Source organism: Bombina bombina, chromosome 1 (genome assembly GCF_027579735.1).
Source record: "Bombina bombina isolate aBomBom1 chromosome 1, aBomBom1.pri, whole genome shotgun sequence".
In the NCBI taxonomy this organism is placed as follows: domain Eukaryota; kingdom Metazoa; phylum Chordata; class Amphibia; order Anura; family Bombinatoridae; genus Bombina; species Bombina bombina.
This window is the reverse complement of record NC_069499.1, coordinates 1,383,619,534-1,383,632,643: the sequence shown is the minus strand read 5'-3', so window position 1 is coordinate 1,383,632,643 and position 13,110 is coordinate 1,383,619,534. Positions and strand designations below refer to the sequence as shown.

The following is a 13,110-nucleotide window of genomic DNA, read 5'->3' as shown; positions in this document are numbered from 1 at the left end:
ATATATATATATATATATATATATATATATATATATATATATATATATATATATATATATATATATATATATACACATACACACACACAAATTAGCCAATTAACCACATTTTTTAAATTTATATATAATTTCTCCATATGTTCCTTAACTTTGCGACATGAAGATCTGAATAGATTTTCTACTACAAGGTTTTCAATCAAAAAATGTTCTGTCTTTGTGGACTTTCCTCTGCACAGGCTCAACCTTAAGGAGTTTGCCAGTGAGAAAGCCGGTAAGATTCTCTTAAACATGTGATCAAACAATTAGAGATGGTTACAACATGATGTCCTCCTGTATTGCATGACTTTTATGGCCTCTGAGTATAATATGACGTTCAGGTTAAGCCTGCTCCCGATAGAGCGGGATATCCCAGGTACCTTCCTATTTAATAAAGGAAAGTAAGATCTCTAAGGATCAGTGTCAAGGTCTCGTGTGACAGGATTAATGCGCTGTGAGTAAACGGCTTATCATGTCTGTGCTCTCCATCTCAAATAGCCTTGAATTAGAGGACAAGGTCATCTGCAGGATTAAGGGGAATCAGATGCAATATTTTAAGGTTGAGGATAACTACAATATTAATTTACTCACGGCAGAATGCAATAAAGACTCCTGGGTCTGCCTTTTTGGTTATTGTTGTGTCAGCAATTGTGATCGATATGAATAAATATAAAAATGAATTGAAGAAAGAAAGGCTAAAGGTGCACTGCCTGCTCTAAACCTTGCAATATATTATTCTATCATTTAAAAGTATTTGTAAATATAATAAGTAGCTTTGGTGGAGGAAAAGTTTTAACAGATTAAAAACAATGGCAAATACCAGCATTCCAAACAGAACACTGTCCACCTTTGTTCCAGGTTTTCCTTGCTGATAACACTGCATCAGGCTGGTGGTTTCCAGTTATTGACCAGGAAATCTGGAACACTGGGAGACTGTTTCACCTTTTATAGCAGCTAACGGCTATAATATAAAAAGTAGTTATTTGCCAGTGTAAACTGCACACAGCAGGTAAGATTAGGACAGCACATTTTAGTTTGAGAGCTTCTTATTTCACTATGCAGATTTCTGGGTTTGAATGAGACACATCTAGATTATAATATGATGCAAAGAAAAAGGTTTTGTGTGACCTCCCTCCATGCTGGTACGTATTTGATCATTGGACCCGTTTTGTTTAATGGGACATTGTGCACCAGAGTTACTCTAATAGTATATTATGAGATTAAGCTAATTAGAGGTCCTTTTATTAAGACACTTGTAATGTAAAGTTATAATTTGAGGCTGGGCAGGGATCGTCGGTATAGTTGCTTTTATCCTGCAATTTATATAATGCACCCAGGATTTTATAATCTAACTGTATAATTGCTGATCCTGCTACAGGTAGCTTACAGGTTAACACAGTTGCCCAACCCTATGACCTGGGACATTAATGCAGCCCTCCAGTTTTTATATACATATATACTGTGTGTGTGTATATATCTGTATGTGTGTGTGAATATCTATATGTATGTGTGTATATATATATATATATATATATATATATAATATCCCACAAGTATCTGCACTCTCACTACCAGGGTGCTTAGTCGGTATTAAATTTCAATAGTAAAACATATAAACTGCACTCACTGGATTTGTGGAAAAAAAATAGATTTATTTTGTTATATCATAGGGACGTTTCGGGATCCACAGACCCCTTACCTTGTTTGGTCGGAGGAAAGGGTCTGTGGATCCCGAAACGTCACTATGATATAACAGAATAAATCTATTTTTTTCACAAATCCAGTAAGTGCAGTCTATATGTTTTGCATATATATATATATATATTTATATGTGTGTGTGTGTATATATATATATGTGTGTGTGTGTGTATTTGTGTGTTGTTTATTATATAGAATTTGCTTATTTGAATTTTTACAGCATATGTAAAAATGTGTTCTTTTTTCTTGAAAGTGAAAAAGAATGAAATGTGACAAGGTGTAACACCTATAATCTTGTGGCATTATGGTAAACTACGGTCCTGGAATCCTATATTCTATATTGAGACACATTGCCCCAAAGCTCTGAGGGCTTTAACAAGCTTACAGTTGTTATAATTGTAGACCCTGTACTGTAGTTCTATTTTATAGATGCAATTAGAACAGACTTCATCACAGAAGTGTTGATTTATCTCCAGTACATTTTGTATTCTGAGAATAATGCTGGGTCATTTTAGGCTAAGCAGAGCAACAGACTAGAGGAGATATGAGCCAGTAACACAAGACGCAGATGTGGCTAGAACAAACTTACTGAGAATAGTACAGAGTAGTTGTGTTAAAGATGCTTATTTGATTATTTCACTTCTCCTTTTGTTGTAGGAAGCCCTGTGTATAACCTGTACGCATCGTGCAATCACTCGGGAAGTGTGCATTATGGCCATTACACAGCTTATTGCAAAGATGACTCTAGTTGGCACACTTTTAATGACTCCAGGTGAGGATGGAATGGAACATATAGAAACTGTTTATTAGTGTTCTTCCTTGCAATCTGGAAAATCGTATCTTTTAGTTAATTTAGGGATGTGCTTCTGCAGTCTTTGAGAATCATACATAGCCCATAACTTAAAGGGACGTTTTAATGAAACAATTATGTACCTTGTTAGAACATGTCAGTTTTGTATTAATGATCCTATATAGTGTTTACCCCTAGCAGGAACTGTTAGGTTGTGTGAATGCTGATTGTACGTTCAGGAGTTGAAAGGCTGGCAACTACTGAGCTGGTCTTCACCTTTGCAGGGGTTAAACAGTTATCTAGGGTCACTTTTTCTCCAACATTGGTGTGTCCGGTCCACGGCTTCATCCATACTTGTGGGATATTCTCTTCCCCTACAGGAAATGGCAAAGAGAGCACACAGCAAGAGCTGTCCATATAGTCCCCCCTCTGGCTCCGCCCCCCAGTCATTCTCTTTGCCGCTCTGAACAAGTAGCATCTCCACGGGGATGGTAAAGAGTATGTGGTGTTAGTTGTAGTTTTTTATTCTTCTATCAAGAGTTTGTTATTTTAAAATAGTGCCGGTTTGTACTATTTACTCTAAAACAGAAAAAGATGAAGAGTTCTGTTTAAAGAGGAGTATGATTTTAGCAGCAGTAACTAAAATCAATTGCTGTTCCCACGCAGGACTGTTGAGCCCAGAGAACTTCAGTTGGGGGGAACAGTTTGCAGACTTTTCTGCTCAAGGTATGACTAGTCCATTTTCTAACAAGACATAGTAATGCTAGAAGACTGTCTTTTTCCCTTTTTGGGATCGGTAAGCCATTTTCTTAGACTCATAACAGAATGAAGGCTTATTAATGGGCTATATACTGGTTGACACTAAATCGATTGATTTATACAATATTTATATCATATTTATATGGCATTTAGAGTGTTTTTGTGTAGTTAAAAATACTTTTGGGAACTTTTTATTTCACCTGGCATTTGGTTAGACTACTATTCCAGTCAGGAAGGCCCCTTCACTCTAGTATGCAGAGGAAGGAGGCCCCATTTTCGCGCCTCTGTTGCGCAGTTTAATTCCAAGGCAGTGCATGCAGCTTCATGTGATGGGTCCTGTGGCTCAAAAAAACGGACTCAGGAAGGTTTATTTCAATGGTGAATAATTCTCAGGGAAGGTAAAAAGCCGCAGCAAGGCTGTGGCAGTGATTGTAATGTGTTAAGATTGTTGATTTGAACAAATAGCTCCGGTTTGCTCATTTTAAAGGTTAAAGTCTTGAAACTTTGTGTGCAATACTTTCAAGGCACTAGGACACTGGGGTGCAAATTTTGTAAAAAATCGGATATTGCCTTCATAGTTTTTCAAACTTGCAGAAATAAAGGGTGCCTTTTTATTATTTAAAGGGACAGTAACGGTTTTGTTTAAAAACGTTTTTATTGCATTATTAGCCTGCCAAATTCTGTCTAACATGTCTGTACCTTCAGATAGCATATGTTCTGTGTGTATAGAGGCCAAGGTGGTTCCCCCTTTAACTATTTGTGCAAAATGTGCCAGGGCGTCCAAACAAAGTCTGGACAGTGATGTCACATTTAATAGAATTGCCCAAGATGAAGGTAGTGGGGATAGTTCCTCATCCTCTCCTTCTGTGTCAACACCAGTTTTGCCCGCGCAGGCGATACCTAGTACATCTAGCGCGCCAATGCTTGTTACTATGCAATTAACTATTGTGATGGATAATTCTATAGCAAATTTATTATCCAAACTACCATCATTTCCTAGAAAGCGTGATTGCTCAGTTTTAAATACAGAGGATGAGCAAGTTGGCGCTGATGATAACTTATCTGTTATACCCTCACATCAATCTGTATTGGCAGTGAAGGAGGGTCTGTCTGAAGGGGAAATTTCTGATTCAGGGAAAATTTCTCAGCAGGCAGAACCTGATATCGTGGCATTTAAATTTAAGTTAGAACATCTCCGCGCCCTGCTTAAGGAGGTGCTAACTACGCTCGATGATTGTGATTCTTTGGTAATTCCAGAGAAGCTGTGCAAAATTGACTAATTCTTAGAGGTCCCAGTGCACGCTGATGCTTTTCCGATACCCAAGAGGGTGGCGGACATAGTGACTAAGGAGTGGGAAAGGCCAGATATACCTTTTGTTTCCACCTCCCATATTCAAGAAAATGTTCCCCATTGTCGACCCCAGAAGGGACGCATGGCAAACGGCCCCTAAGGTTGAGGGGGCAGTTTCAACGCTAGCCAAGTGCACAACTATTCCTTGCGCTTTCAGAGATCCTATGGATAAAAAATTGGAAGGATTGCTAAAAAAGATATTTGTCCCAGGCGCCTACCCTAAGGAGGCTAGGTTAGAGTATAATTGGATGGAGAGCCAAATTGGTCTAAAATGTGTTTTTAATACATAAATAAAGGTAAATGCAACGGTAAAAACAAGTTCAATACAAAACTATCATGGATCCATGGTACATTACATATATCATATATAAAACTTGGGTAATAAAACAGGTTAAAAAATCAGGTCAAATTTAAATATAAGCGATTTAGTCAGCAAGATATTTCACAAAAACAATTTCCAATTTAAAAACAATAATAGACAATCTTATTAAAACATCCAGGGTGAAGCAGGGTAAAAATTCACGGTGAAGTAGTGTAAAAAATAGATGTGAAAAAATCAGAGTTAAACAATAAAGCTTGCAATGCCAATCGATATGGAATCCAAAAAATAATAAACAATGTCAAATGTGCAAAAAAATGTGCAAAAAGAACGAAGTGTACAAAAAAAGTCTCTAGTCCTATGGAATGTAAGGAATATATTCCAGTAATTTCGATTCTCTGAGGGATGGTGATAGAAATGTCAGAACAAGTGCAGATGCAACAGCAATCAGTGTGGCAATATCACAGAAAAACGATGTTGTTTGTAAACAATATGAAAAAATAATAGTAAAAAGTGTAGATTTTCAAAAAGGCGTTAAAAAATTGATATAAAAGTGAGAAAAAGTCTTTTGATGGTGGTACTCCTAATGGTCTTCAAACGTATGTGACTTCAATAATAGGTGTTAGAATGAGATGTAAAAAATAAAAATAAAAAATAAAAATGAAAAATAAAATGTAGATATAAAAAAACTCGAACAATCACCTGTGGAAAAAAACAGAAACACAATATAGTGTAGATGGTCCTAAAGATGTTGCAAATAATAGAATTACCAGCACTGGTAAGCCTTATTCTATTATTTGCAACATCTTTAGGACCATCTACACTATATTGTGTTTCTGTTTTTTTCCACAGGTGATTGTTCGAGTTTTTTTATATCTACATTTTATTTTTCATTTTTATTTTTATTTTTTACATCTCATTCTAACACCTATTATTGAAGTCACATACGTTTGAAGACCATTAGGAGTACCACCATCAAAAGACTTTTTCTCACTTTTATATCAATTTTTTAACGCCTTTTTGAAAATCTACACTTTTTACTATTATTTTTTCATATTGTTTACAAACAACATCGTTTTTCTGTGATATTGCCACACTGATTGCTGTTGCTTCTGCACTTGTTCTGACATTTCTATCACCATCCCTCAGAGAATCGAAATTACTGGAATATATTCCTTACATTCCATAGGACTAGAGACTTTTTTTGTACACTTCGTTCTTTTTGCACATTTTTTTGCACATTTGACATTGTTTATTATTTTTTGGATTCCATATCGATTGGCATTGCAAGCTTTATTGTTTAACTCTGATTTTTTCACATCTATTTTTTACACTACTTCACCGTGAATTTTTACCCTGCTTCACCCTGGATGTTTTAATAAGATTGTCTATTATTGTTTTTAAATTGGAAATTGTTTTTGTGAAATATCTTGCTGACTAAATCGCTTATATTTAAATTTGACCTGATTTTTTAACCTGTTTTATTACCCAAGTTTTATATATGATATATGTAATGTACCATGGATCCATGATAGTTTTGTATTGAACTTGTTTTTACCGTTGCATTTACCTTTATTTATGTATTAAAAACACATTTTAGACCAATTTGGCTCTCCATCCAATTATACTCTAACCTAGCCTCCTTAGGGTAGGCGCCTGGGATTTTTCTTTTCTTTATCTGCTTTATACATTGGGCATCTGCTAGGAGTCCCCCTCCCTAGGCTTAGAGGTTACCATTAGGCGCTGAGGTTTTCTCTATTTATCAAAAAAGATATTTCTACCAGCAAAGTTTCCTTCTTCAACCAATTTCGTGCATTATTCCTGTCACCACGGCAGCGTCTTTTTGGTTCGAGGAACTAGAAAATTCGCTCCAAAAGGAGACTCCATATGATGAAGTCATGGACAGAATTCACGCACTAAAGTTGGCTAATTCCTTTATTTTGGATGCCGCTTTCCAATTTAAGTTAGCGGCGAAAAATTAAGTTTCTTTCATGTAATTAGCAAGAGTCCATGAGCTAGTGACGTATGGGATATACATTCCTACCAGGAGGGGCAAAGTTTCCCAAACCTCAAAATGCCTATAAATACACCCCCCACCACACCCACAATTCAGTTTTACAAACTTTGCCTCCGATGGAGGTGGTGAAGTAAGTTTGTGCTAGATTCTACGTTGATATGCGCTCCGCAGCAAGTTGGAGCCCGGTTTTCCTCTCAGCGTGCAGTGAATGTCAGAGGGATGTGAGGAGAGTATTGCCTATTTGAATGCAGTGATCTCCTTCTAAGGGGTCTATTTCATAGGTTCTCTGTTATCGGTCGTAGAGATTCATCTCTTACCTCCCTTTTCAGATCGACGATATACTCTTATATATACCATTACCTCTGCTGATTCTCGTTTCAGTACTGGTTTGGCTATCTGCTATATGTAGATGAGTGTCCTGGGGTAAGTAAGTCTTATTTTCTGTGACACTCCAAGCTATGGTTGGGCACTTTGTTTATAAAGTTCTAAATATATGTATTCAAACATTTATTTGCCTTGACTCAGAATGTTCAACTTTCCTTATTTTCAGACAGTCAGTTTCATATTTGGGATAATGCATTTTGATTTGACCATTTTTTCTTACCTTAAAATTTGACTTTTTCCCTGTGGGCTGTTAGGCTCGCGGGGGCTGAAAATGCTTCATTTTATTGCGTCATTCTTGGCGCGGACTTTTTTGGCGCAAAAATTCTATTTCCGTTTCCGGCGTCATACGTGTCGCCGGAAGTTGCGTCATTCTTTGACGTTATTTCGCGCCAAAAATGTCGGCGTTCCGGATGTGGCGTCATTTTTGGCGCCAAAAAGCATTTAGGCGCCAAATAATGTGGGCGTCTTATTTGGCGCGAAAAAATATGGGCGTCACTTTTGTCTCCACATTATTTAAGTCTCATTTTTTATTGCTTCTGGTTGCTAGAAGCTTGTTCTTTGGCATTCTTTCCCATTCCTGAAACTGTCATTTAAGGAATTTGATCAATTTTGCTTTATATGTTGTTTTTTCTCTTACATATTGCAAGATGTCTCACGTTGCATCTGAGCCAGAAGATACTACAGGAAAATCGCTGTCAAGTGCTGAATCTACCAAAGCTAAGTGTATCTGCTGTGAACTTTTGGTAGCTATTTCTCCAGCTGTTGTTTGTATTGATTGTCATGACAAACTTGTTAAAGCAGATAATATTTCCTTTAGTAAAGTACCATTGCCTGTTGCAGTTCCCTCAACATCTAAGGTGCAGAATGTTCCTGATAATATAAGAGATTTTGTTTCTGAATCCATAAAGAAGGCTATGTCTGTTATTTCTCCTTCTAGTAAACGTAAAAAATCTTTTAAAACTTCTCTCCCTACAGATGAATTTTTAAATGAACATCATCATTCTGATTCTGATGACTCCTCTGGTTCAGAGGATTCTGTCTCTGAGGTTGATGCTGATAAATCTTCATATTTATTTAAAATGGAATTTATTCGTTCTTTACTTAAAGAAGTTCTAATTGCTTTAGAAATAGAGGATTCTGGTCCTCTTGATACTAATTCTAAACGTTTAGATAAGGTATTTAAAGCTCCTGTGGTTATTCCAGAAGTTTTTCCTGTTCCTAATGCTATTTCTGCAGTAATTTCCAAAGAATGGGATAATTTGGGTAATTCATTTACTCCTTCTAAACGTTTTAAGCAATTATATCCTGTGCCGTCTGACAGATTAGAATTTTGGGACAAGATCCCTAAAGTTGATGGGGCTATTTCTACCCTTGCTAAACGTACTACTATTCCTACGTCAGATGGTACTTCGTTTAAGGATCCTCTAGATAGGAAAATTGAGTCCTTTCTAAGAAAAGCTTATCTCTGTTCAGGTAATCTTCTTAGACCTGCTATATCTTTGGCTGATGTTGCTGCAGCTTCAACTTTTTGGTTGGAAACTTTAGCGCAACAAGTAACACATCGTGATTCTCATGATATTATTATTCTTCTTCAGCATGCTAATAATTTTATCTGTGATGCCATTTTTGATATTATCAGAGTTGATGTCAGGTTTATGTCTCTAGCTATTTTAGCTAGAAGAGCTTTATGGCTTAAAACTTGGAATGCTGATATGGCTTCTAAATCAACTTTACTTTCCATTTCTTTCCAGGGTAACAAATTATTTGGTTCTCAGTTGGATTCCATTATTTCAACTGTTACTGGTGGGAAAGGAACTTTTTTACCACAGGATAAAAAATCTAAAGGTAAAAACAGGGCTAATAATCGTTTTCGTTCCTTTCGTTTCAACAAAGAACAAAAGCCTGATCCTTCATCCTCAGGAGCAGTTTCAGTTTGGAGACCATCTCCAGTCTGGAATAAATCCAAGCCAGCTAGAAAGGCAAAGCCTGCTTCTAAGTCCACATGAAGGTGCGGCCCTCATTCCAGCTCAGCTGGTAGGGGGCAGGTTACGTTTTTTCAAGGAAATTTGGATCAATTCTGTTCACAATCTTTGGATTCAGAGCATTGTTTCAGAAGGGTACAGAATTGGTTTCAAGTTGAGACCTCCTGCAAAGAGATTTTTTCTTTCCCGTGTCCCAGTAAATCCAGTAAAAGCTCAAGCATTTCTGAAATGTGTTTCAGATCTAGAGTTGACTGGAGTAATTATGCCAGTTCCAGTTCCGGAACAGGGGATGGGGTTTTATTCAAATCTCTTCATTTGAATGTGCAAAGGAGGGCTACCAAAATGGTACATGGTCTAAAAAATAAAACTTACCAGGATAGGCTCAATGACCTAAATATGTATAGCTTAGAGGAGAGAAGGGAAAGAGGTGATATGATAGCAACTTTCAAGTACATTAAAGGGTTTAGTAAAACTGAGGCTGTGGGTATTTTACATAAAATGGAAAATTCAAGAACAAGGGGTCATGAGCTCAAGCTAAAGGGTAGTAGATTCAGGAGTAATTTGAGGAAGCACTTCTTTACAGAAAGAGTGATTGATTTATGGAATAAACTTCCTCAAGAGGTAGTAGCAACAAACACTGTGGGGGACTTTAAAAATGCATGGGACAAGCATAGGGCTATCCTACGAACTAGATAAGTTTATACTGTTAGGTAAGGTGGGGCAGACTTGCTGGGCCTATGGCTCTTATCTGCCGTCAATATCTATGTTTCTATGTTTCTATGTACCAAAGAAGGAGAATTCTTTCAGACCAGTTCTGGATCTAAAAATATTGAATCGTTATGTAAGGATACCAACGTTCAAGATGGTAACTGTAAGGACTATTTTACCTTTTGTTCAGCAAGGGAATTATATGTCCACGATAGATTTACAGGATGCATATCTGCATATTCCGATTCATCCAGATCATTATCAGTTCCTGAGATTCTCGTTTCTGGACAAGCATTACCAATTTGTGGCTCTGCCGTTTGGCCTAGCTACAGCTCCAAGAATTTTTACAAAGGTTCTCGGTGCCCTGCTATCTGTAATCAGAGAACAGGGTATTGTGGTATTTCCTTATTTGGACGATATCTTGGTACTTGCTCAGTCTTTACATTTAGCAGAATCTCATACGAATCGACTTGTGTTGTTTCTTCAAGATCATGGTTGGAGGATCAATTTACCAAAAAGTTCTTTGATTCCTCAGACAAGGGTAACCTTTCTGGGTTTCCAGATGGATTCAGTGTCCATGACTCTGTCTTTAACAGACAAGAGACGTCTAAAGTTGATTACAGCTTGTCGAAACCTTCAGTCACAATCATTCCCTTCGGTAGCCTTATGCATGGAAATTCTAGGTCTTATGACTGCTGCATCGGACGCGATCCCCTTTGCTCGTTTTCACATGCGACCTCTTCAGCTCTGTATGCTGAAGCAATGGTGCAAGGATTACACGAAGATATCTCAATTAATATCTTTAAAACCGATTGTTCGACACTCTCTAACATGGTGGACAGATCACCATCGTTTAATTCAGGGGGCTTCTTTTGTGCTTCCGACCTGGACTGTAATTTCAACAGATGCAAGTCTCACAGGTTGGGGAGCTGTGTGGGGATCTCTGACGGCACAAGGAGTTTGGGAATCTCAGGAGGTGAGATTACCGATCAATATTTTGGAACTCCGTGCAATTTTCAGAGCTCTTCAGTTTTGGCCTCTTCTGAAGAGAGAATCGTTCATTTGTTTTCAGACAGACAATGTCACAACTGTGGCATACATCAATCATCAAGGAGGGACTCACAGTCCTCTGGCTATGAAAGAAGTATCTCGAATTTTGGTTTGGGCGGAATCCAGCTCCTGTCTAATCTCTGCGGTTCATATCCCAGGTGTAGACAATTGGGAAGCGGATTATCTCAGTCGCCAAACGTTGCATCCGGGCGAATGGTCTCTTCACCCAGAGGTATTTCTTCAGATTGTTCAAATGTGGGAACTTCCAGAAATAGATCTGATGGCGTCCCATCTAAACAAGAAACTTCCCAGGTATCTGTCCAGATCCCGGGATCCTCAGGCGGAGGCAGTGGATGCATTATCACTTCCTTGGAAGTATCATCCTGCCTATATCTTTCCGCCTCTAGTTCTTCTTCCAAGAGTAATCTCCAAGATTCTGAAGGAATGCTCGTTTGTTCTGCTGGTAGCTCCGGCATGGCCTCACAGGTTTTGGTATGCGGATCTTGTCCGGATGGCCTCTTGCCAACCGTGGACTCTTCCGTTAAGACCAGACCTTCTGTCACAAGGCCCTTTTTTCCATCAGGATCTGAAATCCTTAAATTTAAAGGTATGGAGATTGAACGCTTGATTCTTGGTCAAAGAGGTTTCTCTGACTCCGTGATTAATACTATGTTACAGGCTCGTAAATCTGTATCTCGAGAGATATATTATAGAGTCTGGAAGACTTATATTTCTTGGTGTCTTTCTCATCATTTTTCTTGGCATTCTTTTAGAATACCGAGAATTTTACAGTTTCTTCAGGATGGTTTAGATAAGGGTTTGTCCGCAAGTTCTTTGAAAGGACAAATCTCTGCTCTTTCTGTTCTTTTTCACAGAAAGATTGCTATTCTTCCTGATATTCATTGTTTTGTACAAGCTTTGGTTCGTATAAAACCTGTCATTAAGTCAATTTCTCCTCCTTGGAGTTTGAATTTGGTTCTGGGAGCTCTTCAAGCTCCTCCGTTTGAACCTATGCATTCATTGGACATTAAATTACTTTCTTGGAAAGTTTTGTTCCTTTTGGCCATCTCTTCTGCTAGAAGAGTTTCTGAATTATCTGCTCTTTCTTGTGAGTCTCCTTTTCTGATTTTTCATCAGGATAAGGCGGTGTTGCGAACTTCTTTTGAATTTTTACCTAAAGTTGTGAATTCCAACAACATTAGTAGAGAAATTGTGGTTCCTTCATTATGTCCTAATCCTAAGAATTCTAAGGAGAAATCGTTGCATTCTTTGGATGTTGTTAGAGCTTTGAAATATTATGTTGAAGCTACGAAATCTTTCCGTAAGACTTCTAGTCTATTTGTTATCTTTTCCGGTTCTAGGAAAGGCCAGAAAGCTTCTGCCATTTCTTTGGCATCTTGGTTGAAATCTTTAATTCATCTTGCCTATGTTGAGTCGGGTAAAATTCCGCCTCAGAGAATTACAGCTCATTCTACTAGGTCAGTATCTACTTCCTGGGCGTTTAGGAATGAAGCTTCGGTTGACCAGATCTGCAAAGCAGCAACTTGGTCCTCTTTGCATACTTTTACTAAATTCTACCATTTTGATGTATTTTCTTCTTCTGAAGCAGTTTTTGGTAGAAAAGTACTTCAGGCAGCGGTTTCAGTTTGAATCTTCTGCTTATGTTTTTCGTTAAACTTTATTTTGGGTGTGGATTATTTTCAGCAGGAATTGGCTGTCTTTATTTTATCCCTCCCTCTCTAGTGACTCTTGTGTGGAAAGATCCACATCTTGGGTAGTCATTATCCCATACGTCACTAGCTCATGGACTCTTGCTAATTACATGAAAGAAAACATAATTTATGTAAGAACTTACCTGATAAATTCATTTCTTTCATATTAGCAAGAGTCCATGAGGCCCGCCCTTTTTTTGTGGTGGTTATGATTTTGTATAAAGCACAATTATTCCAATTCCTTATTTTATATGCTTTCGCACTTTTTTATCACCCCACTTCTTGGCTATTCGTTAAACTGAAT

At 37.7% G+C, this 13,110-nt stretch overlaps 1 protein-coding gene across 1 annotated transcript in view; it reads left to right on the top strand.

Moving 5' to 3' along the window:
• USP21 (ubiquitin specific peptidase 21) overlaps positions 1-13,110 on the top strand; it is a 140,034-nt gene that overhangs the window by 111,017 nt on the left and 15,907 nt on the right. Inside the window, exons 12-13 of the mRNA XM_053704488.1 lie at positions 164-271; positions 2,392-2,506. Coding sequence (XP_053560463.1) covers positions 164-271; positions 2,392-2,506 — 223 coding nt within the window. The remainder of the gene's footprint in view (positions 1-163; positions 272-2,391; positions 2,507-13,110) is intronic.